This window comes from Cyanistes caeruleus, chromosome 5, assembly GCF_971803275.1.
Source record: "Cyanistes caeruleus chromosome 5, bCyaCae1.hap1.1, whole genome shotgun sequence".
In the NCBI taxonomy this organism is placed as follows: Eukaryota; Metazoa; Chordata; class Aves; order Passeriformes; family Paridae; genus Cyanistes; species Cyanistes caeruleus.
Window position 1 is genome coordinate 9,466,663 of NC_141705.1, and position 27,800 is coordinate 9,494,462.

General features: G+C 38.6%; 2 protein-coding genes across 7 annotated transcripts in view; one reads left to right on the forward strand and one right to left on the reverse strand.

Annotated features, from left to right (window-relative positions):
* Window positions 1-4,294: 4,294 nt before the first annotated feature.
* NOP14 (NOP14 nucleolar protein) lies at window positions 4,295-27,313 on the reverse strand. Of its 5 annotated transcripts, none has more exons than XM_023925592.2 (19): window positions 27,027-27,313; window positions 26,523-26,927; window positions 24,303-24,437; window positions 23,425-23,566; window positions 22,728-22,870; window positions 22,199-22,336; window positions 20,890-21,012; window positions 19,658-19,789; window positions 18,240-18,558; window positions 16,863-16,993; window positions 16,572-16,657; window positions 14,818-14,953; window positions 12,922-13,023; window positions 11,983-12,136; window positions 7,518-7,677; window positions 7,031-7,178; window positions 6,049-6,167; window positions 4,992-5,147; window positions 4,295-4,594 (listed from the first exon to the last, which is right to left on the reverse strand). In XM_023925592.2, exons 2-19 carry the CDS (start codon window positions 26,718-26,720, stop codon window positions 4,495-4,497), a joined length of 2,622 nt encoding a protein of 873 aa, XP_023781360.2. In that variant the 5' UTR covers window positions 26,721-26,927; window positions 27,027-27,313; the 3' UTR covers window positions 4,295-4,494. The 5 variants fall into 5 exon arrangements, with proteins under 5 accessions (XP_023781360.2, XP_086745622.1, XP_086745625.1 ...); XM_086889496.1 differs by having other exon boundaries at window positions 27,016-27,225; XM_086889499.1 differs by having other exon boundaries at window positions 26,523-26,731; window positions 27,027-27,182.
* GRK4 (G protein-coupled receptor kinase 4) overlaps window positions 27,186-27,800 on the forward strand; it is a 37,110-nt gene continuing 36,495 nt past the window's right edge. For both annotated transcript variants that reach the window (XR_015286909.1, XM_086889500.1), the window contains exon 1: window positions 27,186-27,545. Coding sequence is in view for 1 of the 2 variants with exons in the window: in XM_086889500.1 (XP_086745626.1) it covers window positions 27,494-27,545 (52 nt within the window). In the remaining variant the exon portion in view is untranslated. The remainder of the gene's footprint in view (window positions 27,546-27,800) is intronic.

Sequence of the window (27,800 nt, forward strand, 5' to 3'; positions counted from 1 at the left end):
TCTCCAGTCCAAAATCTTGCACATCTGACAGATAACTTAAATTTGGTTCCTAGACTACATTTATTAACACTGATCTTTTTATTATATCAGTCTTGTTATTTTACTGAAGTAATGGCTCATTTACTCTGGCTTTTACTTTCCTACTCTATTGCTGAAAAGCAGCATTAGCCCTAATGTCAATATTTTAAAGGACTTAATGCCATCTTTATAATTTTTTAGACTCACAGTGTTCAGACTGCATGGAAGATTTTAGTTTTCCACTCCAGACCTAATTTACTGAAGAATAATAAAAACCAACTCCAACTTCCCCTAAACCAACCCCTTACAAAAACCAGTCTTTTAACTAAGCAAGAATGCAGAGCCAAGATATTTAGAACTGAAATACACCTGCTTATCTTAGGAGACACACCTGGAAGACCACAATGAGCACATTTGTAGAATGCTTTTGACTCCCTAAATATTTAACACCTCAGTCTCAGAATGATGATAAAGCTGCCAAATGTTCTGTCAGAGCTTCTGTTTGACTTTTCCAATGCCTAGAAAGGCCAAGAAGAGGAAAAAAGTTCCACCAGTTCCTGTGGCTGACACCAGCCTCAGCCCAGTAGCCAAAGGGCCTCTGCTCAGCAGAAAGTTGGTGGCCTTACACAGAGCAGGGACACACCATGGTAGATGCTAACTTCTGCAAGGCACAACTGAGAATATCAAACTGCTTATCAGCTTCCAACTGACAACCAAAAGACAAAACTCTTGAAGAAGCTTTTCATGCTGTTACAAAAAAGGTAATTTATGCAGTTTCTAGCTGAACAGTTTTGTTCTCAACCCTATTCTTTACAATATTCCTATTCAAAGTAGCTATTCCTTGGGACAGCTGATGTTGACAGACAAGCTACCTGAAACTAAAAGCAAAATGGTAATTTTCCTTTTCTGTGTGTGATGACTTGATTCTAGGTACAGAATACTTTCTTTTTTTGGATAATTAAATACAGATTTACAATTGATAACTGACATGTCAAAAGGCCTGTTATGACAAGTCCTGGATTAAAAGAAATGAAGAGACAAGACAATGCCTGGCAAGTGTAATGGTGTTCAAGAAGCTCTATGAGAAAGGGTCTGCCAGCACTCAAACATGTTCAAGCCCCCTTTGTAGTCCAAATGACCAGACCTTCCTATCACATCAGAGCAACTGCCCAGCTGCTGCAGTACTGAGCAATGGCAAAACTGTCAGACCTGACTGATAAGCTGAGGCAAGACTCTGTAGTCTTGCTTTCCTACTCATGTAAAATACTGTGTGGTAAGCATCACAGTTAGTCCTAGGTTTGCAATATTAAATCTGACTTTAAACATTGACAATATAATTTGTAAAAGCACATACAGTGATTCTCATTCAACAAGATTTCAAACAGAACTACTTTCAGTCTGACATTCCAAAACAGTTGAGTAAGTCTATCAGCTGAGGTTTCCTCAGCCTTCATTTTTGTTCATCAGCATTACAAGACATTCCTGTTCATTCTCTTGTCCCAGAAAATGTCCTGTCCCATAAACATTATCATTGTGTCTCTACCCTCTTTTTTTACCTCCTTTACTGAGGAATAAAAAGCAGCTGTAAGTGGTATCAAAAATCAGGATCAAAGTGCCTCTGTCAGCATCTCTGTGATTCTAATACCATTCTGGACAAAACTTCTGAAGCTACTGCTAAAGTCAGATAAATAAATAATAATAATTTTTAACTGTTTATTTGTGCTGTATAGACTGTGACTAAAAGTCCAAACTGAAAGTATTGATTTACAGCATAAAAGTTAGCTCCTTCCTCATTACTTCACTCTCAAGTTATTGACTTAAAAAGATTTTGTTTTAAAGAAAAAAATTCATACTGTGCCAAATGGAAATAAAACAGGAGGTATCTAATCTTCTGAGATTCCTTTGAGGTTTCAGAAGATAGCTTTTCCAAAATTTCCAAATTCAGTTAGCTTTGCTTTTTTCAGCAAAGCTAACTGAAAATGAATTTATTTTTTAAAAGTGTGAATGGATTTCAAACATAGGAATCTTACTAATTCTTGCATGACACAAGTATCTTCCCCACAGGTACTTAACATCTGGCCCATTTTAACAGTTAATGCAAGTGCTTTTGCAAACCAAAAAAAGCTGATGATAATTTTACTATTTACATATTACTTGCATTACTAGTCACACTGACAGTTAATAAAAGCCTTTTCCTTCAATAAAGTGCTTTTCTCTTTTAAGAAACAAGACTTTCCTAACAAAGACAGTTTTGTCCTTAGAGACTAAATGTAAAGGCTGTGTTTCAACTCACCCCTTCCTAATTTTAGTCCTGCTTCCACTACAAGTTTAATTTGAAAAAAACCTCAAACCAACCACAAAAACCCAATCAAAAAAACCTTCCCCAAAAGCCAACACCAAACCAAAAACCCCAGAAAACAGAAGAAAACATTCTAAGCCAGTCCAAAAGAACCAAGCCTAACTACTAAATCAGATTATCTGACAGCATTTTTCTTCATGAATAGTAAGTAGAGCATTATGATGTGTCAGTTACCTATTGGCCAAAACACAGATCAGATCTAGGAGCAGCATTTGAAAGTGGCAGGAGCTTTGGGTGTTCATTTTTGTAAAGATCCATAGCTCTTCGTTCATTCTTAATACTGGTCTTATTTTATAGTTTGTTTTTCAGTTGAAATTGAAATGTTAATGGAAATGGCAATTTTATTTTCCTAACAGTTTTCCATGAAAACATTACAATTTTGTTCAATGCATCACTGAATTTACCAAATATTAAGCACTACTGCTGAATTTACCAAATATTAAGCGAATATATAAGTGAGCAGTGAACCTAGTTCAGATTAGCACCTATCAATAACTGTGGTGCTCTTTGTCCCATTGCAACATGTCTTTGCAAATACAGTATAAGAAGAAAGAGTTAGAAGTGTTTATTGGCTCTGTTTGAAGAGCAGTTGTTTCTCAAAGTCATACTGGGCAGTTATCAGTGATTATACATACATGATAAATTAAATGGAAGAAAGTTAAGGATATCACTGTTCCCTTAAGTCAGACAGTTTTGAACACACTGAGGAATTCTAAGTCATCACCCTAGATTATTAAGAACTTCTGAGCTGTGCTCATCAGTTCAAAACTTACTGAAAAGATGAATGGATGTAAAGCTTTAAAAAAGGATTTTTACTTAAGAGTTGATTCCATTATTCAACACATAATTTAGCATGCTACAGACTAATTAATATGTTACTGTTTAAATTATACTACCATCAAGAGGGCTGCCTGCAACTACTCAACCTTAAAAAAAGATGACAGAATGTCCAACCAGGACCATCCCCAAAAGTCATACCACAGGCCTGAGAATTTCTTGAACTCTTGTCAGGCTTGGTGCAGTGACCACTTCCCAGGGGAGATGTTTCAGATGAACCTTTTCCTAATATCTAAACTACCCCTGACAAAGCTTCAGGCCATTCCCTGAGTCCTGTCACTGTCACCACAGAGCAGAGATCAGTGTCTGCCCCTCCCCTTCCCCTCATGAGGAAGTTGTAGCTGCAGTGGGGTCTCTCCTTGTTCTCCTCTCCTCCAGGCTGAACAGACCAAGCATGCTCAGCCACTTCTCACATGGCTTCCCCTCAAGGCCCTTCACCACCTTCATTGCTCTCCACTGGGCACTCTCTTGTAGCTTTTATATCCAACACTCAAGGTGAGGCTGCCCCAGCCCAGCACAGAGAGGGACAATTCCTCCCTTGCCCACCTGGCAATGCTGTGCCTGGTGTCCCCAGGACAGGGATGTCCCTCCTGGCTGCCAGGGCACTGCTGGCTCAGACCCAACTTTCCATTGACCAGGACATGCCCAGGTCCCCTTCCATGGCCCTGCTCTCCAGCCCCTCATTCCCCAGCCTGTCTGTACATCCATGGCTGCCCCACCCCAGGCGCAGAATCCAGCACTTGACGATGTTGAACCTCACATGGTTGGTGAATGTCAAAATCTCTCTGCAGGGCCTCTCTGCCTCTGAGGGAGTCAGCAGCTCCTCCCAGTTCAGTGTCTTCAGCAAAACTATTCAGTGTGGCTTTGATTTCCGTGTCCAAGTTGTTGATGAAGCTGTTGAAGAGAACTGGCCCTGAAATGGAACCTCACAAGTGACCTGTCACCAGCCTGAAGTAACAAAAGGTTTCTGATGTAGAATTTGTGTGTGTGTAGTTCAAGTTAGGTGCATGTGATCAGGTTTTAGACTTAGAATTCTGATTATTCATCCAAATGTTCTCATTAAAATAAAACAGAAGCATGCCATGTACAAAACTGTTGTTTTTATTCTCCTTATGAAAAGTTGTGGACTTTCCTAATAAGCAGATTCACTTTTTCAAACAGATCCAATGATGTTGTCTGCTCAAAAAGAATGCATCCAAAAAATGTAATTAAAATCTGTTCAAAAGCCATGATTGGGGTGTTTTATATGGCAGTAAGCTTCCTGCTGTAGATAGTCCCATTTAATTCTTCCATTTTTTCCTTTTCATTGCTTTCCATTCACCTTCCTGTGTAGCAAGGCTACCAAGAAGCTCTTTCACTTTTCTTTTCCTGGCTGAATCTCTGTAAAACAAACAATCAACATATAAAATATTTCAGAAAGATTACATTAGGGAAAATAAGTGTAATTGGAGAATAATTACTAATTCATAAAAAGCCCCACAATTCTTAAATTTCACCAACACACCATCTAAATACATTTTGCATCCTCTTAAACTAGAGAAATGAAACTGCAAAGTTGAAAATAGTTTAAAGTATCTCCATTGAAAATGTTTGGTTTTCCTTAAATTTTATTTATTTGTATATTTATTTTTATTTAATCCTCCAATTTTATTTAATTTATAACTTTTTTATTAAGTTTAGTATGGTTGATCATTAATGTCAGTCTTGGCACGCAGTGAAGAAATGAATGCAGAGCAGAACAACCCCCAAAGTGGTGCTGAAACAAAGGCTACATTACCTCTCCATGATTTCTGACAGCTGCATTCTAGCCAGATATTGGTTATCTTTCCGAATCTCACGAATGGCTCCTTTAAGTTCACGTTTATGCCTCTGGATCAGCTGCTTTCTTTCTTGCTCCTTCTTGCTGCCTGCCTGCTTTCTTCCAAACTCTAAGCTGAAATAAGAATGTATGCATGAGCACAGAACACCTTTAACCCACAAGTTTTTCATGCTTATAATGAGAGGTTTTGTATGAGATCTCAGTATTTTAATTCCTGCATATTATATGAATAAGCTGAAAAATAAGAATCTGCCCAACGAATATACTGGAAAAACACTCACCAGACCTTCTAGCTTCACTTCATCATCATGCCAATGACCACACTTCAATTTCCCATATGCAGCCTGCACTTTGAACAGACTAAAAAAAGCAAGACCACAAGAATGGAAGTCATCTGCAGAAAGATAGAACTTCCCCATACATCTTAAATTTTTGCAGACCTTCTCAGCAGATGCTTTTCACAGAAGTCTGATGGGATAAGTGTGTATGGCAGAGTGAAGCTGTCTTCTTCAATTATTAGAATAAATAAAGCAGACACTTTGTGCCCCTGTAGTAAACCAATATGGCTAAATAAATCAGCAGCCAATATAAAGCAGATCTCCTGAATCAGAACACTGTTCTATAATCTACTAAACTAAATTAGTGTTTTTCACCATCCATCTTTTACCATCATATATTTCATATACACATGAGCTACTTGCTCTTCTGACTTCAGTGCCTGACAGAGCATTCAGTAAAGCACCTAAGCAGATAATAACCATCTAATCATCTTGAAATTTGTTAATTTAAAATTCATTGTATGGGCAAGAGTTGACTTTCAGTGCTATTTTTCCTACAAGATAATATTTGCTCTTAAAATGCCTTAATTTTTGTTCCCTCCCTACCACACAAGTAGATGGCCTCTTGTGAATTATGCACAAAATCTAGCAGAAAACCAGTTCTGTTTTGTATACTGAATCTAAAAATCTTAAGGTTTAAATGCACCTTTCCTTTGCATCCAGTGTTCTTTACTTACACTTTCACAATTTTAGGAGTATACTGTTTCAATGGCACTGGCTTCTTTTTCTCACATATCAGTGGGGTGTAGTGTTTTACTTTGTTCTCCAGCTCTTTCAGAGCACTGTGATACCATTCCTGAAAATGCAGAACAAATTACAATTGTAAAAGCATATCAAAACCACCATAAACCAAAATCTATTGTAAACTGAATCAACAGTAATGTTCTCCTCATGCATTTTTTTTCCTTGGGTTAACACAGCTACTCATTAGGACAGTGCTAACACTGACAGTCTGTAAACCAAGTTGGATAATTCCTAAAAGCTTTTGGAAGTCTATTAAAATGGTATCATGAACAACAGGAAAGGTCTGCTTGCTGGTAGTTTCAGCTAACAGACGACGAGGCAAGACTAAAGACAGTTTAACTCAGACTCTTCCTTTCATGGCAATTTTAAGAATGACTTTTTTTATTTTGATGTCCAGAAACATAGGCCATTTGACTTCATCTAAGTAATAAAACTTTGTTCTCTAAGGACATTTTACAGTGTTTCTTTGAGGAGAAGATGATTTTGCTACATTCAGAAGAGATAGATTACAAATTTGAATCTCATTGCTAGAAAATAAGCAACTGTCCTAGGCAAGGAACTGACCAGGCACATTTATGTTCATTTTACCTATACAGTTATAAGTTTTAGCTCCCCAGTTGTATGAGAGTAACCAGATGTCCATATTACTTTTATAAATTATGTCACTCATGGAATGAGTGACATTAAAACAAGCCAAGTGCTGTTCTCTTCATTTAGATAGGCAAGACACCATATACAATGGTGTCTGTTTCTAAATACTGTCTGTGCTTTTTTCCCACAGGAACATCAAAATGCCAGACCCTCGAAAAAATTAATGCTTACACTTGTTTTTTTTTTTGTTTGTGCACAGATGATGATCACAGAATTTATTAATAAAAAAACATACAGATTATTTAGATCCTGAGGAATACATACCTGCATTTTTTCAGGATATTCATTAACTGGCACATGTTGTGTAAGGAGTACTCTGACAGGATGCATTATTTCATGGAATGATGGTAAAGGTTCATAGAGAGCTGCACATTTTTTAATAAGGTCAAAACACAGGGCTAGACATGATAACCTGTTAATGCACAAAAAAATAATAATTTCAATTGCAGAAACTGCAGTGGATTTTCAATTAAAATCAGCTGAATTAATTAAATTTGGACTGTTAGCAGAATCCATTAAGACTGCTTGGCAGAACCAGTTACAACTATAAACAGTTGTTAATTCAGACTAAAAATTTCACTCCCCTAAGCAAATACCAAAAGCATTCCATCAGCAACGAATCTTTATGTCAGTGCACTGAACACAGCAGAACTATCCACTACCCTTGTTTTTACTTCTAAAGAGCACTGTCACTGACATAACACAACAGATGATCTGGTGTTTTTTCTGTTGTTCTGCACTTCTTACATACCTGGTATGATTTATTTCTGTTCTGCTGGTTTCCTTTAATCTAGTCACGATACTCAACGGCACATTTTGCTTCTCCCAACTTATCAGATCCTCCTTATCACACACCAATAGCAATTCTAAATTTTTCCCCACTGGTGTAAATGGATGCACTACAGTATAGCCTAAAAAACCAAGAACAACAGTCATTAAACAAGATCAATTCATGCATTCTTTCTGAAGAAAAACAGCCAACTCATTCTACAATTTTAATTGTAATACCTTTAAAAATACTTTTTATTTTTTTTTCTAAATTTCTAATATTTTTCTAAAACAATGGAAAACACTGGAACTATGGGGACATAGATCAGTGCTCTAGTCACACTGCCCAAGTCACAGAATCCAAAGGCAGGGACTGGGAGAACCAAGTACTGTCCATTGAAGAAGGTCAGGCTCAAGACTAAGGAACCCAAATGTTCTCAAGTTCCTGGGACCTTAAGGCATCTGAGAGTCCTGAGGGAAATGGCAAGATAAAGCTCTTAAACCACTTTCATATTTGAAAAGTTGTAGTTCCCAGTGACTGGAATAAGGGAAAAACCACCATCATTTTTAAAAAGGAAAAGAGAAGAAATCCAGGAAAACTACAAGTTGATCAGCCTCACTTCTGTGCCCAGCAAGATTGTGGGGCAGACCCTCCTGGAAACCAAGACAAAACACAGAGGTGCTTGGTAGCAGGCAACATGGCTTCATCAAAGACAAATTGTGCCTGACAGGTTTGGTGGCCTTCTATGACAGGATTACAGCCTTGATGGGTAAGGAAAGAGCAACTGATATCATCTACCTGGATTTGTACAAAGCATTTGAGACTCTCTTGTGCAACATCCTGGTCTCTAAACTGGAGAGGCATGAATTTGACAGGTATATGACTCAGCAGATAAGCAATTATCTGGATGGTCACAGCCACAATTGTGGTCAATGGCTCCATGTCTGGATGGAGATCAGTTACCAGTAGCTGAGTGTCAGGGGCTCTGTCCTAGGACCAGAGATATTGAACATCTTGGCTGGGGACACAGACAGTGGGATTGAGTGCACCCTCAGCAAGCTTGCAGGTGGCACCAGGCTGAGTGGTGTCCTTGATACTCTACAGGAAGGGGATGCCATCCAGAGGGACCCTGACTGGCTCCAGAGGTGGGACCACATGAACCTCATGAAGTTCAGTAAGACAAGCTGTGAGGTCCTGCATCTGAGTTGGGGCAATCCTACACATTGATACAGACTGGGCAATATGAGTGGATTAAGAGCAGCTTTGCAGAGGACTCGGGGTATTGGTGGATGAAAACCTGAATTCTGAGCTGGCAATGTGCCCTTGCAACTCAGAAAGCCTCCTTTGCATCCTGGGCTGCAACAACAGCGGTGTGGGCAGCAGGTCAAGGGAGGGGATTTTTCTACTTCACTATCATGAGATCCCACTTGAAGGAATGTGTTCAGCTCTGAGGTCCTCACAGAAGGACACAGACCTGGCTCAAGAGCATCCAGAGGAGGGCCATGAAGATGACCAGAGAGCTGGAACACTTCCCATATGAGGGAGCTGGGGTTGTTCAGCCTAGAGAAAGCCCTGAGGAGACCTTACAGCAACTTTCCAGTATTTAAGTGAGGCCAACAAGAAAGATGGGGGGGAACTCTTTATCTTTATCAGGAAGTGTAGTTATGTGGGGTAACAGTTTTAAACTGACAGAGGGTAGATTTACACTAGATAAAAAGAAGAAACTGTTCACTATGAGAGCAGTGAGACATTGGATTATAGGCTACCCAGAGAAGTTGTGGGAAGTTCCAGCTCTGGAAGTGTTCAAGACCAGGTTGGATGTGAACACTGGATAGGTACACAACTTTCCCACGGGGTCACAAGCAAATGGCTTTGACCAGAAGGTGGCCATGAGGCACAGGGACCTGGAGCAGAGAGAGCCACAGCTGCCGCCACAGAACCTCTCCTGTGAGCCCATAGCAGGGGCTGTCAGACACACTGTAAAGTCCTCTCCCACTCCAGCTGAGGGGTTTTAAAACAGGTGGAGCACGGAACACAGAATATATGCTGAAGCAAGGCATATGGAAAACACTAAAGAATCCCTATGCACAGATCATAAGCTGATCTGTGAAACTACTTATACAGCAACATGAAAGAAGCATCTAAGGAATTTCATGGCTAAGGGACAAAATAATTTGCATTCTCTGCGCTGGACCTTGGGGTTTTTTCCTCCTCTTTGTTTTCCTTATGTCCTGCAAGCTTGCAGTGGAATTGACTTCAAAACTTTTTCAAACTTTAAGCTCAGATTATTTAAATACTGTACATAGCTCTTCAAAGACAGGCCAGAAGAAAATTTAAATAAAGGTTTTTAAGGCTTGAGACTCAAAGTTGTAACAGATTGTGACACACACAGGCTTATGCAAGATCAGGAACTAAGGTATGTGTGTTTTATTATCTGCTTTACTTGTGAGAGGATAGCAGATCTCATTAACAATTCAATTAGCTAAAGCTATCAACCATGACAACTCCTTCCCACTTCCTCTACCTACAGTTTTTCTTTTTTAAGGTAATAGTTTTTACTCTAAATCAGACTGTATTTCAGTCTTTTATGAACTGCATTCCATATATCCTTCTCAAGTGAGAAATTTACGGATCAAGATAATAAAATCAAAACATTATGAGTTTATTTGCTGACTCTACTTAATGTTAAAATTGAACACCAAGAATTTTTTTGGTGTGATGGTGCATCAACATTCCAGAGAGCAGCATGTCTGCTTATTTTAAAGTATTCTGTGTTGATAGCTTAACCAACACAACTACCACCAAAACTTCCACCGTGAATATTTAAGAACACAATTGGATACCTTGGGAACTTCAAAACATCAATGCTGACTGGAAAGTTCTCAAAGAGAACACTGGGCCTCTAACGTATCTTTTATTGAGCTTTTCCTCACTGCTAACAGGAACCAACACCGTGCAAATTTAACTAGTGCAAAATAAACAGGAATACAAAGAAATATTTTAAACAAGGTAACTAAAAATTGATCAGTAATTACCACTAAATATTTTTCAAGTTTCTTATCTAATTTTGCAGAATCCTCTATTTTAACTTTACCAAAACCTTCAGTAGATCAAATACTCTTAAGACAGTACACAACTGAGAGGAAAATACTTTTAGTACTACGTAACCCACCCACTCCATAACCTCTTCCCACCTCCTTCTAAGGGTTCAGCTGTTGGCCTTCTGAGAATCCAGGGCTTAGCTCTGATGCAGCCCAGCTGTGTAACCTTGGCTCACACTTCAGAGGAAACTGCTAAGCTGTGAGAGGCAGCTGGGGAAAGGTCTGTATAGTACAGCCTAGGTGAAACTGCAGTGATAGGTTTGTTAAGAAAAGGGATCAGTGGTAGCTCAAATATTCAAAACAAAACAAAACAAAAATAAAAAAGCCAGCATAGAAATGCAAAGAAGTCCTGAAGGGAAAGGAAGGGAGCTGCCTACTGAAGTACTGGAATACTGACAGAAGCTTAACTTCCTCACCTATTAGAGACAAGATTCTTAAGGATCTTGTCAAGAGTGATGAGCATACTAATACATAGTGTGTAGTTCATTAAATCCCAAATATCTTGTGAGTTTATCAAATAATTTAATTTTTCACTTGGTAATATCCTGCCTGCAGAGTCTCCTCCTGTATGCTGTGCCCAGACAGAGATATTAACACATGAATCAGTTACTATGCTCTGACAAAACTCCTCAAAAGTAAATTATTGTCACTGAACTGTTCAACAGAAAAGAGCCCCAGAACCAGAATAACTTTAAAGACAGAAACTAATAAAAGGAAAAAAAATTGGAGAGACTGGCAAATTAAAAAAAAATTCTAACATAGGGAATCACACTGAGAAGATAATTTTATTATCCCTGTGCAAATTGTTAAGCTAACACACTTATGTTACTAATCCTGCTTGTGGGAATAGCTGCCCTCTATTATACTACTACAAATCCATGTCAAATAAGGAAAAAAACCAGTTTTGTGATGTACATCTCTCATTTAGGTGATATTGCTATTAGCTGAAGGGTATCTGCAGCATGAGCTGCTGCCTCACTGTGAAGTTACAGGGTACTGTATCTTCAGGAATCCATTAGGAACTCTAAATTTCAGAACACAGTCCAATCATACAATCTGTTTAGAACAACAACATTGCAAAAATACTGCACTGTGGCCAACATGAGTTCATTTCCTTTAATAACTTCAGTCCTTTCCTTCCTGCCAACAACACTAAAGGATCTAGCTCATAACAAGATGCCCAAGAATGAAGGTTGTGTTTGGCTGAACTAGCAGATGATTTTGGCCTTTTGTTCAAAAAACAATGAAATCAGTGTGAAATATTTGTATTTAAAAAATTTAAAAGATAAACCCCAACACTAAAACAGACTCTAAACAAAATACTTGTCTACTCTAAACAAACTCACCCTGGGCCTGGCTTTTGGGTAGAGAGATGTGAAGTACTCCAAGAAGGAAATTGATGAGCTCTGGTACAAATCTTCTGGAGAGAGATACATATTCCAGGAACAAACAGCATATAAATAACCCTTTAATAACATCTTGCAATGTTGCAATGCGACACTAAAAGAAATAAAAAGAACAAAATATTCCTAATTAAAAGTCATCATACATCACAAATGCAGGATCTCCCAAAAAGATGAATTATTAACTACATTGTAAGCATTTGAAGTCTATAAAATTACAGCCTTTGATGAGAACCACACTGGTTTTCCCTGGTCCTCAGCTGAAGAGTATCTGCAGGACTGAGTAACAGGTTTATCAGAACTCATTTAGCCACTAGAAGGTGCTAAACTACAAACAATAAATTCTTCAAAAATGAACCAGTGAAACAGAATGCTGAGAGCAACTTGGCAGCAATAGAAAAATTAGCTCAAGACTTTTGAAATATATAAACAGGATATTAGGATAGAAAAATAAGGACATATTTTAACTCGGTGCACTGCATTAGGTACATTTTCAAGGAACACAAATCCTGCCAATTTTTAAGTACATAACCTCTCAACTATGAAGAAATGCAATATATGGAAAAGAAGCCCCTAATGAATGACTTTAGATTGTATTCAGTCTGTTCTATTAGTACCATGTAATTTCCCATAGAAGGAATTCTTTTGTGACAGCTTGAAAAATTGAAGAGATAAGGTTTTGTAAATTGGACTATAGTCTGCAAGGGTGTATTCCTCTTTACCCTTTCTTCCAGTTACTCTCTGTGGTTATACCAAACACAAAGCTGCCTTTGCAAGTACATTGCCACTATATATATATTAATGCTAACATACACATTTGGAGTCCGAGGAAGAAATAATATATGTGAAGTTATATACTGAGGTACAACATCACAGACATACCTTAGTAAGCAGCTGACTCATGTACATAAAAGCAGGTGTTACAACTGGGTGCCAGAAGTCAGAAGTTGGAAACAGCAGAGATACAATTTTCAAATAAATAAGCTGATTGCACATAAAACAGAATAAGGCAAAATATAGTTAAGATATTATTCACAGGACCTTGACTTTATACATATGCAACTTTTGAACAAATAACTGCCATACCGTAGTCAAAAATACTACAATATACATTGAGAAATCTGGTATGATGCACAACCTATTTATTGAGTCAGCTGTTTAAGTTAGATGAGAAAAAGGAATATCCATTATGAGATACCCATTATAGGTCTAACATCGGACTGAGGCAGCTGAAAAAGCAACTAAGAAGGAACTCTGCCTCCCAGCCCCATTTACTTCATGAGAATATCTGATCCCCTTCAGCTCGCCACGATCATATACTCTCACACCACAAACACAGGAGCAAGTGGCCACACAGGACCTGTGACACCTTTCAACCAGTCCTCAACACAGACAATGAACAGGCACTGGCACACACCAACAAACAGCTGCACCCAAAAGAACTAAGCAGTGATTAGGTACACTTTTACTGAAGGGAACTTGAGAAACCTGTAACTGACCTATCAAGACCATATGAAAATTAAACATCAAAGGTAATTATGAAAATTATTTAAGTGGATATTTACACAGTAAAGCAGATGGAAGTAAAGTTTTAATGCTTCCTCTCTGTTCCTCTTTCATTGTAAACAAATACTCTCCTGAAGTGTTTTGGTTACTAAATACTCTGAATTGCAGGCTAAGATAACAGTAGGCATATGAAACACCTACTAAGACAACTGATCTATGGAATATTCATCTAAACAAGTGCTTTGAGAATACAAAGTGATATAATTCCACCCTAAAGGATCATGATGGCCTGCAAACTGGAAGTCCAGTGAAGGGAATGAATGCCAGAAGTGCGACTGGTATTACAAGGGTGACAGTGACAAATTAAAAACAGAAGTCAAAAGCTCCCTATAATGTATTTCCTGCAAAACCCAAAATATCCTGAATAAAGACTCTTCAGAAGAACTCAATATATCTTCCAAGCTGTAAGAACCTAGCCTTCAGTCTATTTTCCTTCAATAGTCTAATTATTCCATTAGGTAGCAGAAATTCATCAAGCTGACAGAAAACAAGTAGCACCCTCTGAATTAGATTTATGGTTTGTCTTTAAAACTTTATTACAATTAAAAAATACTCATTTTCCATATGCTGCCTTCTTGAATTCCCCAGCAGCCATTTACCTAGACATTGTAAAAGGAATCTGTTCACATTTAACATGGAAAGTGAAAATGGGATATTACCAATATAACAAGGAAAGAAATTCTTTCCAAGACACTAATTTGGCCATTATTGTATATAAAGTACTAAGAAATGTTGTATTTTTATATCCATAATATTTTCTTGGTTGGTTTTTTGTTTGGTTGGTTGGTATTTTTGTTATTTTAACCTAAGAGATATTGCAGCTATCACACTTCTATGAAGCACTTTTTTTAAACATGTCACAACATAACCGATAACATCACTTCTTCCTAAAACTACCTATTTAAGTTTCATCAGGAAAACAAAGTTCTGCTATGAAAACTGGAGACAATTGTAAGATCTTTCCCCCTTATTAATTTCATATTTACACTTCTACTCTGAAGAATGTGTGTGTATTTTTTGTTTGCTTCTTAGGGGTGGGGTTTTTCTGTTGTTGCACGATTTTTGTTACAACTTATCCCCAGAAAGGCAATTTAAAATACTGAAAACCTAGAAAGTCATAGATGCTAATAATTCACTACATAATGTCATCTTGCACTTATTACCATTCTATACTAATGCAAAGAGATAACCCCAGCAAAATGCATTTGTTACCGTGTCTAAACCTGGAAATGTTGCACGGCCTTTGACTTCAATTACTTCTTGCAGATCATGTGCAGCGTCTCGAAGGATAAACTTGATACTGTCACTGGCTGCCTCAGGAAACATCTGGCAGAGATTGTACAATGGCCTATTAATAAGAAATTTAAGTCATAATCAAGTTACACCACTGATGTTAATAAAAAATTGATTTTTAAGCACCCATAGGAAGCTTTCTTGTGTTCCATCTACACTGTTACAATAACAAATTGTCTGCAACTAATATTTTTTAGAATATAGATTACTACTACTGTAATACTTTATTTTACAGAGACATGTATTTTTCATTAGGCCTTGTGAGAATCCTTGAGTTGTAGGCTTTTAAATCTTAGATAAAAAATATTTTTAAACATTAAAATACACTCCTAAATCATTGGCTATGGTCATTCAGTATCCTTCTGAATCTCCTAACTTTAGATATTGCTGCAATGAAGTATGCTGGCTTACACTAGACAGCCCACTATTCTAAACACTCTTAGGGAATATTAAACAACATGTAAGGCAGCAATGTGGTTAGCAAAATTATTACTGCAAATAAGAAAAAAATCCCAAACACAAAGTTAGATCAGCCCCTGGCCTATGGTTAGCACCTACAGGCATATGCAGTCTGGAGCCTGCATCTGTTTGGCCTCCCAGTATTTTCAGTGAAATTTGTCTGCAGTTATATTAATATATCCCAGTACCAAAAGACAACCAAAATGTATTTCCTCTTTGGTACAAACCATGTGTGACAGTATCAATGGCTCAGAGCCATCATTATCTTCCTGAAGAATGCAACAGAGCAATAAATGCTAATGCTGTACGTAACAGATTTTTACAAACTTATTGACTTCAGCATGAAACAAAAAACATCTGCTGAAAACTATATAAAAATAACTTCTTGAAAGAAAGCTCTCTATCCTGCAAAGTAAAGATAGGAACCACAGACCAATTTTGTTTGGGAGGGACCTTTGGAGACAATCTGATGCAGCCCTCTGCTCAAAGCATGGCTAACTTCAAAGCCAGATCAGGTTGCTCATAGCTTTGTTGAGTTTTGTTCATCTTCACAGCTTCTCTGGGAAACTAATGTTCAGTACCTTTTCTGAGAAGATTTTTTTCTTTAAATCTAATCGCAATTTCCTTTGTTAAAGCCCTTTCCCATTGACTCTTGTCCTTTGCTGTATACCTCTGAGACAAACTTGGCTCTCTCCTCACAGCCTAACTGCCTGTCAGATATTTGAAGACAACAATGCCAAACTGACAACTTCCTGCAAAGTGTTTAGTTGGAACTTCGATAAGAGCTTACTATAACACTTTCAATTCCATTTTCATCTAGCTCCCTGAGTGAATTCACAGAACTAAAACTCATGGGAAGAGCAGAGATTGCAAGAGAAACTGCACAGTGTCACTGCAGTGCTTAAAATCCTCTATCAGCTGTCTAAATAACCTCCTATACAGAAGTTTCATGCATGTATGGTACTACTTATTTGCTACCTACAAAAAGCATCTTGCAGATCAAAAGATACATTCTGAGGTTTTGAAAATCTCTTGGTCCAATTAGTAGATCAAGTAACACATGAAACCAAGTTAAAACATAAAGGCTTAGGGTTAGCAGCTGCCAACAGTTTCTACAGGATATTTGAAACAAGCAACAATTTAAATCCTTTACTCTAGGTAGCTTTTGTTTTTAAACCCTGAAGGAGCAAAAGTCCATAGGATTTAATACTTACAGGACCAGTTTGTCAATTGTTCTGAGCTCTGGTAAATCCAGAGTTGCTAACTCTCCCATATATTCCAAAAGGAAGCCAAACAATTTCTGCAAGAAGCATAATATCTTAAAATTATTAAGTTTTTCTTCATTGCACATATTCTTAAACAGTGATACAGACTTAGAAAATTAATATTATCACATTAATTCTACTGTTACTTACAACATAGAAACATGTATATTTTATACTGCTCCCTGAATATTTATTAAAACTTACTCTGGAATTAAAAGTTACTTTAAACATAAAACATACTTCCAACTTTGCTTTGTTTCCCACTGCAAGGCTTGGATGATTGCATTTCTGAATCCTCTCCAGTATAATAAGCTGTTGTTCTATTGTCCTTCCAGCCAATAAAGACTTTAATGTCTCATAGGACTCAGGAACTAGAAAATAAAAACAAAAATTCACCACACAAAAATCTTGAACTTTACATCTTTAATTCAAGTGAATGTGCAACAAATTTCCAATCTGAAAATACTATTCTTCAGAAAAAAAGAAACCACAGATGTTTTAAATAATTACCTTTTAAACACTAATAATCTATTAGCACTATTTCTGTGAACTTAAGTCAGAAAATAACATGCTTTTCAATGCTTAAAACTCAAACCATCCTCTATTTATCATATATGCGATGTTGACACAAAGCAGAATTAAACCTAAACACACATTTAACCAAAAAATTACCATAATACAGTTAGTTTTATGTTTAATTCACACCTAATTAGCTTTTGTGTGAAGAACATTAAGAAATTAACAATATGGCCACAAATAGGAAATTATTAAAAAAAAAAAACAAAAACCCAACAACCATGGCATATATATGCAGTTTTTTACAGAAGTCAACATGCTAGAAGACATTGTAACTAATTGTGATTTTTTTGAGTTATTTTAGGATGACTGCTTTCGGGTTAAAGCAAAGCCTGAATGCAATTCAAAAGGCTTTGTGCAGTAAGTCATCTTCTTTTGATGGAAAACACAAGCACTTAAGGAAGTTGTTTGAAAGGTTGTTTAATCTTGCAACAGATACTTTTGTTAGAGAAATCTACACTAGGACAATAGTTAGATTAATTATGTACTTAATATGAATGAATGTTTTGTGTACTACTTGAAACGCATCTCCTCCTTCCTGCTAGGCATGGACCCAAGACCAGCCAAACTTTGAGTGTCTCTACAATAATGCAATGTTACATCACAGTTCAGAATCCTGTCTCTCCAAGCATCTTCTGACAAAAACATAAAACCAAACACAGATCACAGAATACTATTCTGGCTTCTCTTAGGTAAAACAGTAGCACTTTGGATTGGATAAGCTGTTTGCCTTCAGAAAGGAGCATGGGTAATTTTGTTTCACTCCCCTGTTTTTATCTTCAAATTCTGAAGCTGCTCAGAGGCACAGAAACTGCCCTAGGATGAAACAGATCTGGTTCCTACTTCTCCAAGCATGATTAGGTTTGCTTACTAAGAACAGCTGCTCTTCAAATAGTAGAATACAACAATTAAGCAAAACTTTGTGAATGAATGTGAGACCTACAGGGCAGAGAACTGACCGTTTAACTGCAGAAAAACAAGTTTAACTGTTGTTAAACACCTCCTGACAACAAGGGATCTCTGGATCAGTCCTTTGCTTACCAGCAAATGTATAGGGAAGCTCCGATTTGGCAGCTTCTCTCTTTGGATCTAATTTCTCCACATTATGTGATTCATTTTCATCTGCCTTGTGTTTCTTCTCCTCTTTATTCCCTGCAGCTTCTTCTTCACTCTCAAGATCAGATTCAAGATCCAAGTGGCTATCTGCTGCATCATCCTCCTCATCTTCACTTGCAGATTCTTCCTGACTTTCTACTTCATTCTCATTATCTTCTTCCTCTCCTTCCTCCTCTTCTTCCTCTCCTTCCTCCTCTTCTTCCTCTCCTTCCTCCTCCTCATTTTCAATATTAATTTTTCCATCCTGTCCATAGAGAAAACATGGATAAAGTGTCAGCACCTCACTACAATCACCACGGAAAGTTATCTTAAATGTGCATGAAGAGATTTTAAGCCTTGCTGCCCTAACCAGGCAGTGAATGTCAGAAGTGCCAGCAAATAAGAGATATTAGGGAGAGAACATACATATAGATATACAAAAGTAGGGTACTTTCAAAGGGCTGTAAGAAACTGTAAGAAGAGGTAGCATACAATGAACAGAAGAAACCACACAGAAGGAAAACTACAAGATGATAATTAAAATACTTCAGCATCACTTACAGAAACATTCTTCATATAAAAATATATTCCTTCTATGTGTTAAAATAGCATATCAGATACATATTTGGTCCCATCCTGATTTTATTAATCACCTGTTAAATTCACATTCACAATTCGTATTCTCCCCTTCAAGAACAGCAGTTCCCTTGTTACTTGTGTATGAGAGGACCGAATCAGCCCACATGTGCACCACAGTCACACGACTCGTAATATCAGCTTTAAGGTTATGTTGCCCTGCCACCTTATATGTCAGAAATCTACTAATCTTTAGGCTGAAATTTAGTGGAAGCTGTACCAGTACAGTAAAAATTTAAAAAAAAACAAACCAGAAATGCTCAAGAGTCTCTTCAACCCAGCAGGCCAGTGGCAGAGAAGGCTACTCTAACAGCAGGAACACAGTCAGGAGATTTGACACTTCTAAGACCACATAGAACACAGCATCCAGTTTTGGGCCTTCAAATGCAATAAAGGTATTGATAAATTGCAGCAAGTTCAGCAGAAAGCCACCAGGACTAGTGGGGGCTGGGACACCTGGCTCTGCAAGAAGAGGCAGACCTAGGCTTACTCAGCCTGGAGATTAAAAAAAATCTCTTCACAGTACAGGCAGTCAGTGTGCATCTCTCTGAGAAGCCTCAATTTTTGGAGATTTTCCAACTACAGGCTGGATCTGAGTAAACTGGTGATTTCATAGTTGACCCTGCTCTGAGCAGGAGGTTGGATTAATATCTCCACAGAGTTCACTTGCCAGCTTTTTCCTAATCTTCTTTAAAGACCTCTGAAAATTCAGAAATTTTAAACCTTACCTTGTAAGACAATAAACGTCTGTCATCTTTATCCAGGATAAAGCCATCAGCTAGATCATCAGCTGACATGTGGCTGGGTCTCTTTTTATTTGCCTCTTCATCTATTCCATGCATTCGACGTAATCGATCTGCCTGTGTTTCACAAGAAATACCACACACAGATGTGAGACATTTAGCTCAATCAGGTAACTACACCAAAACAGAAGATCTCTCATATACTACCACTAAGAAAACACAAGGAAAAAAGTTAATTTGGATTACTCAAAAAGTTGGTGAAAAGAGAAAAAACAGCAACTTGAGAAATCATGGGCAGAAGCTGACCATACCTATTTTTTGTAGAGAGTACAGTCTGGTAAGAGCACACAGTCAACAGGATTAGCTTATTTAAAAGGCTTTAAAACTGGGTTAACCAGAAGCATTGTGCTCTCTTGGTTTAAAATTTATCTCTTTTGCTTATGGAACATCATTATTAGAAAATAAGAGCTTCCAAAGTGTTTCAGGATTCTACAGTGTTTATCTGTTTTGCACGTGTGTAACAAGCTTGTAGCGAACACAACCACATCCTAAGATTCTTGGGATACAGACTGAGCATCGAACTCTAAGAGGGTAACAGTAGAAAATAAAAAAGTCTCTCTCTGTTCTGCTGTAATCTGAAGGTACAGAATTCCCTACAGTCTTAAATGTGTTCTTATTATACCAAAACAAAAAGAAAGAAAAAATGAAACATTTACCAAATTATTCCATTTTCCCATAATACTCAGTGCTCCATGTAACAGAAATAGCATGCAACATTTCCCAAGACATTCGTATCTCTCTGCAAAGCAAAGCTACGCACATGCTACCGCTGAAAGGCTCTTGCAACAGCAGAAGAAAGCAGTAAATTACTTGCCCAGTGTATTAATTCAACTGCTGTGCAACATGATACTCCACTAACTTAGAAGCACCTCAACTCTGAATAATTTAAAACATTTAAAGGCGAATCAAAGTAACATTACGTTTTTACTGAAGGAAGACTGACTCATTTCATAAACCTCCACAGTCACATACTAGGCCCATGGGTTTTCTTTTTTGTTTTAATATGAGATTACAAACACAAACAGAAGATTTCCTGAATTCACCCTCTGACAAACTGCAGTTTAGTACAGCCACTTAAAATCTAAGGCCAAGCAATGAATTTATACAGTCATTCCCAAAAGACAGGCCCTAAACAATCTCAGCCATAAATGGTATACCTCGAGCTTCTGGAGTCGAGCCTGCTCTTCTTTGGCCAATTCTTCTTCTGTCTTCAGCCTTTCTGAAGGTTTTGCTTTCATCTCAAATCCAAGTTCTCGAACAATCATATCATATTCGTCAGGCTAAAGAAATATTTATGCAATTGTTTATTATCTTAAGTTTCATTATTCTATGTTGCAGCCATCCCTCTGCCAGAATAACAGCTAAGAAATCAGACTGTTAAGGTAAAAGGAAAGGACTGCTTCCAAAGCAAGCTCCAAGAACACTCAACTCAGAGTTAAGACAAGGAACGATAAGAATAATTGAAGGGAAACTCTTCTGGAATTTCCCCCTTCCTTACTTAAGTTACTCACAACTGAAAAACTTAAAAAAAGAGTATCATAAATAATAACTGGATTACTTATTACTTTAGAAGCCCTTTGAAATATTGTTTATTAACAAAACACAGCCAGAATTAATAAATTTATAAGTTACATTTCATTTTCCACTGTCACATGAGATAAGCCTTTGCTAGTTCTGTTACACAGAAACCTAGCTTAAAGATAATAAAAAGAGATGCTAATATTCAATGAGCTTCAACATGCCACAGGGCAACTTAAACACAGAAGTCAACAGACCAAAATATGAACTTCTGCTCCACTATTTTTCTGTTGTACTTTCAGATGGATTTTAATGCAAGACTGAACTAATTAGCTGGTGATATAAAATCTGGATTCTACTGAAAACAATAAATGGAAATGCATGAAAATACACATTTCTAGAAGAAAAATAAAAAAGCTCAATACAATGGCTATTTTTAGATTTACAAGTTTATTTCCCTTAGGATAGAATAAAAATGATAGAAAAGGCATGAGACCATAGAATACCTACTCAAAAGTAAATTATTTTCATTCCCTTCTTGAAAGGGACAGAGCCCAATTTCAACAAGTAAATGTCTATTGTCAAGTACAAGTTTTTCTATCAAAGGAACACTCAAAAGGCACTCAAGTCAGTGTTCCCAACAATTTTAATTCTTCAAGAAAATTTGTTCTACAAATAAGCTGTAGTCAAGAGCATTGTTCAGTCTGCATCCTCGCTCTCACTTGATAACTAAAGAAAAGCAATAACTAATTAAAATCAGAGAAATCATACAAAAACCTATATTCCTCCAACTGATGAGACTGTGCTAAAACTACAGCAACTCCTTCAATGTGAATGGCAGCAACATTTTGTTTTATGAAGTGATGAACTTGGCCTTATACTTCAACCAATACAAGTCAAAACTACAAGTTACTAGAACGAAGGAAATTGCTCTAGTCAAAACCTCACCTTGGGTTTTTCTGCTTCTTTGTCCTTGCTCTCTGACTTCGGGGTTTTGCGGGCAATAAGGGCTTGGATTTCCTTCCAGTCTTTGTCAAGTTTTTCTGTCAGTTCTAAGGCACTTTCTCTCCGAGTTTGCCTCTCTTGCTAGAAAAATAAAACAAAGACAAATGCAGTAGTTATGTTCACATGGACATGACGTAGCATTTACAACTTAAAACCAAAACACTGTCTTTCACAAATTAATAATTTCAAATACTTAACATTTTGAAGCTGCAAACATTCTTTTTAAAGAAGCAGTATAGAGCTATGCTGAATGGTACATGGCTTGCATTCAGAAAACAGGTGTGAACACAAGGGGAGATTTGGGGATACAAAAGAATGTCAGCTAAACAAGTTGTATCTAAAATGCCTACAAAATCAGACTTTATTCAAGGAGCTTGGACTCCTCTGAGAAAGCTTCCTTCATTGTTATCTATGCCACTATAGTGACAGCTTCTTAACCATGCTCACTTATACTTCAGGGATAAAAACTCACCTTTTCTTGCTTAGATTTGGCTATCATCTCTTCGATAAGTTCTTTCCTAGACTTAGGTTTTTCCTCTTCATCTTGCTGCTCACTTGATACTTTTTTACGAAGCAGGCCTCCACCCCCTCCAAAGTGAGAAGCAGTTAATTCAGCTAGGGAAAAAAAAGCAGAATGTGAATCTTTCAAATCCACATGACTGCAAGAGCGCTGCTGCTAGGACAGTATCTCCCTATTCTTTGAGAATGGGAGCAATTTTAACTATTGAACTAATCATGCATTAGTCCCATCCTTATGGGAATAGTCATACCAAAAGAGATTGTGTCATACATATAATTTACACTGAAAAATACTTGGTATGAGGTAAGATCATATTTTTTTCCAGTATTTATCTAACAGGTAGGTCCAGAGATGCAAGAAAGCAACCAGAAAACTGACACTTCAGATTCTGGTCAAAGGGCTCAAAATCCAGGTACCTGTTTATGGTGAAAAGCTCATAGACTAAAGAAGCTTGCCAGTTTTATGTCCAACTTAACCCCTGCTAAAATCCTGAGGGCCAGTCTATGTGTGGCTAAGAAGTAATCAAATTTGGTTTAAACATCTCAACCAAGAACATGATATTCTCTTTCAATGAGAGACAGTACTGAACATGATGTACATGTTTACCAGTAATAAAATTACCAGTGAAACACCAGCTGGCACTTCTTACCTGACAGTGTTCCTCTTTCTTCTGTGTCACTGTCACTATCAACAATATCATTTAGTTTTTCAATTTCTGCCAAAGACTGGCCATAGTGAGTCAATTCCTCATCTTCATTAAGATTATAGATACTCTTCTTTCCATAATTTTGCTAAGAACAGTAAAACAAACCAATGAAATATCAAAATATCTTCAGTTCTCAGACAACGAAATAACACCTACAGTTTTAGTGCTAGCTGAAGAGACTGCCAGACCAATATTTTCATTCAAATAAATTTTAAGTGAGAGTGTCACGTCTCTTTTTTACAAATGGACTAACTCAGGAAATCTAGGGAAGTTGAAGTTTTATCTATGTATCAGTAACATCAATTTTTAATCACTGTATTTCAGGCCTAATGAAATAGCCTCCTACCTACAAAAATTACACTGCTTAGTTCTGGAGACTTCTGAAGTATGATGAGGCAGAAAGGACAGTACTGCACATTCAATTCACAGTACAGAATGACAGCAAGTTACAGAGGTCTAGTCAGCTACAGAATATACTTGATGGTGACTGCATTTTCCTAATTTAACTCCTAAAACAAAGAAGTCAAAGAAAACCAACTAATCAATGAACCTGCTCATAACTAGCTTTCTTGCATGTCAGTGCTCAAAGAAATCTCTGCTTCAAACAGTTGTGTTGCAAAACCAAAATGATTTAATGAAAAAATTTGTTTCCACAAAAAATTCCTTTTTCATAAGTTCCAAACCTATAAAACCAAAAAAAAAAGCATTACCCTCCAAAACCCTCTATTAAGGGGGCGCTCCCAACGTAAAAATTCAAGTGTGCCTTGTGGTTTTATGTTTGGCTTTCTTTTGTTGTTTTTTTTTTTTTTTCAATCATTTACCTGTCTTTCCAGAGTGAATCGTCTGATCATCTTTTCCTCAGGAGTTATTTTGGTATTATATTCACCAAAACGTTTATCTTTAAACACATTTGTCTTTTCTCTTTCTTTATATTCTTTCAGTAATGTTTGATTGCGCTAGAAGGAAAAGGACAAAACTAGATAGAATTAAAAGAACAGAGAGTAACTACTTCCAAAGTCAACGTAAAAAAGACTCCATGGTATCCTATCAAGATAATAATCTTTATACTGCCATTATATCATAAATAATAATTTACCAGAATGCAATGAAAGAAGGAAAAATTAACATGGAAAAAAGATGGGAAGCTCATACAGTACATTCAGATTAAGTTCTCTTATAAGCATCCATGTGAAGGTAACATGTTACTCCATATCTCACTTTCATTTTATCACATACAAAACCTGTGCATTTACACTGGAGGATTTTGATGCATCTCAAGCTTAGTAAACTAAGAATAACATATTACAGAAAGCAAAAAAAAAGCTAGCAAAAGTCAGCTGAACTTTTCTTTGGTCATCTCATCTAAGACATAAAAGACTCAAGTGGATCCACAAATCTAGCCCTGTTGAGCATGGGGAGGTCAAGCATCCAGTCAGTAAAAAGAAGCTTATCACACCTATAAAAGGTACTTACTATGTGCTCTACTTTTGGGACAGGCAAGGAGACAAATGCCAGTGAACTAATTCATGACAAATATCTGATTTATCTTATTATAAAATAAAACCCCAAATCCTAAAATGTGATGTACAACATTCATGAAGTTTCCAAAAATCTTTACAAACAGTAACAAAATCTGAAAGCTAATTTACAATTTCATGCTGAAGATATTACATAGTTTCTAAAGAAAGAAAATGTTGGCTGTGTTTAGGCTGAAGAATTATCTATTTTTATTTAGAGCACATTAATTGATTCTTACAGAAAGATACTGTGCCATTCACATTACTAGAATCTCACAAAGTGCTTCACTAAAGGAAAAGGCCGGGTTTCCTAGTCTAGACCTCTGCAGCCTCTCTGAGCATCCACAATTTTCAGATGCTGTTGTAAATGACACTAAAACTCAGGTTTCATCTAATATTGTGCCAGTTCTACTTACTTACATAACCATACAAATATCATACAGCTGAAACACTGTATATGAACATTAATACCTCTTAATACATTTGGTACCAGAAAGCATTTCTGTGCTTTTTTTCACTCAATTGATTACTTCTCCTATTGATAAAAAAGAAAAGACTTAATGCATTACCTTCACAATACATGTAAAATGATAAACCATCTGTTGATAAACCATGTGCTTTTGCTGCACTTGCCCTTTCAGTAAGTGCTTTAAATTCTGTTCAACAACAGCATGTATTTAACATGTCAGAGAATCTCAGGGACATACTTTCAAAGTACACTTTTTTCAGCTTTAACTTAATCTACAGAGGTTTTAACTTTGCTGGTTTGTCTGAAGTGACAGACCACTAAAAAGTCAAGTGTTTCACCCAAGAATGAGGTATGTTGCTGGAATCCCAGATGCATAGTATGACACACTCTCTCACCCTTATGCATCACAGATTTTGGTCAGGTGGCAATTGAGAAAGGAAATTGATGGCAATAGAGAAAGGAAAAGAAGCATTTTGAAAATTGTACAAGGGTTGAAGATAAAGAAATTACTCAAGTTGTATGGTCATTCTTATGACAGCAGCAGACAGATCATTATATCCCAACATACTTCTACGACATCTCTATTTAACCAGTGCACAGAAAATCACCTGCATTTGTTTTCCAGATCAACAGTAGTTTCTTTATAGCTACACATTTCTCACTGCATCCCGACCTTAGTGCCCTTTCAATCTTTCACACCAACGTTACATTATCAAGAAGCTTAACATCCTGTGATCAGCAGAACCAACCAATGTAATGGACTCTATGGTCCACTACTTGCCGACAACACGTGCCATTGTATTCTGGACCTGGGTAACTAATGAAGAGAACCATTCCCACACAAGCAGTAAGGAAGACCTGTACTACTGAACCCTGTGGGTTGCGCTGGCAGGAGCCATTCCCCGAGCTCTCTATCACCCCTGAGCATCATCAGAGGTGACCGGCCACTCCTGTGCACAGCAGAGGTAGTCGCTTAACCTGAGAGGGCTCCAGCCTTATAATTTCCCCATATAAACAGACACCATCCTTCCTCGCTGCTCTGGATGTCCTCTTACCTTCTTGATGGCCTTGGACCGTGAGACACCAGGCAGCCCCACATCATTTTTGGTCTTCCTCCCCAGGATATCAAACTTCTGCCTGTTGACTTTCACCTCAAAGGGGTTGCTCTTGACCACAGCCATCGCCGACTTCACGGGCCCCTTTGCTGTTGAGGGCACTGACACCTTTCTCTTCCGCTTCGCCGCCTTCCCCATCTCTGCTCCAGCTGCCCGCGGGGACGCGGTGGAGAGGCAGCAGCTCAGCCCTCAGTGTTCAGGGTCAAGGCTGGAGGTGCGAACGGGCCGAGCAAAATGGCGCCCGGGGGGGGGCGCAAAACCCCCTGAATTTCCCCTTGGCCTGACCCCTGCCCCCCGCCACAGCTCCGTGAGAGTTGGGGGGGGCGTGGGGCGGAGGAGAGAGCACTGGAGAGGAGGAAGAAAAGAGAAGAGAAAGCAGCGTGATCCCAACGCCCCCCTCAACTCGCCGTGCCCAGCACCACCACATGCGTACCGGCAGCTTACCACCTCTCGCGAGAACTTTGCCCAAGTACCGCGATATTTATTTCTCTGCTTCCCGCCCGCTTTGGGACGAGGCCGGGGAAGGTTTGGCGCACTACGTGTCCCAGCAGGCCAACGAGATATTGCGCGCGTGTCCTCAGTGCACACCGCGCTCTGCCTGCTGGGACTTGTAGTCCTGGTAATTGTGAGGGGGTGGCAGCGCAGGGGCGGTGCTGCCTGAGGCGGGCGGAGGAGCCATGGCCGGGGCGGGCGGGTGCTGCCCGCTCTCCGTCTCCGCCCTCGGGGAGGGGGAGCGCGGTGCCGGGGCGAGCAGCGGGTGATGGGGAAGAGGCGAGCGCAGTGCTGAGGTCCTTGGGGCCGGATGAGCCGAGGCTTGACTCCGCGGCGGTGGCGGAGCTGGAGGAGGGGGCGAAGGAGGCTGTAGGGGCGGCCCCCGCTCCGGCTGCCCTGAGGGGAAAGAGCCCCCGACCATGGAAATCGAGAACATCGTGGCCAACACGGTGCTGCTGAAAGCCCGGGAGGGTGAGAGCCGCGGGGCGAGGCGAAGAGGGAGGAGAAGCGGGAGTTCGAGGCGGGGCGGGCTGAGGACGTATATCGGGGGAGGAAAAGGGTCTGAGGTGAGGGGGAAAGGGGCCCGCGAGGAGGGGGAGAGGAAGTGATGGAGGAGGAGAGGCTGGGAGGGAGGAGAGGCTGCCGGGCAGGGGTCCGGGCGGGGCGGGGACCCCTCGAGGTGGCGGAGGAGCCCTCCCACAGCGGGCAGTGAGTCCCGGGCAGTGC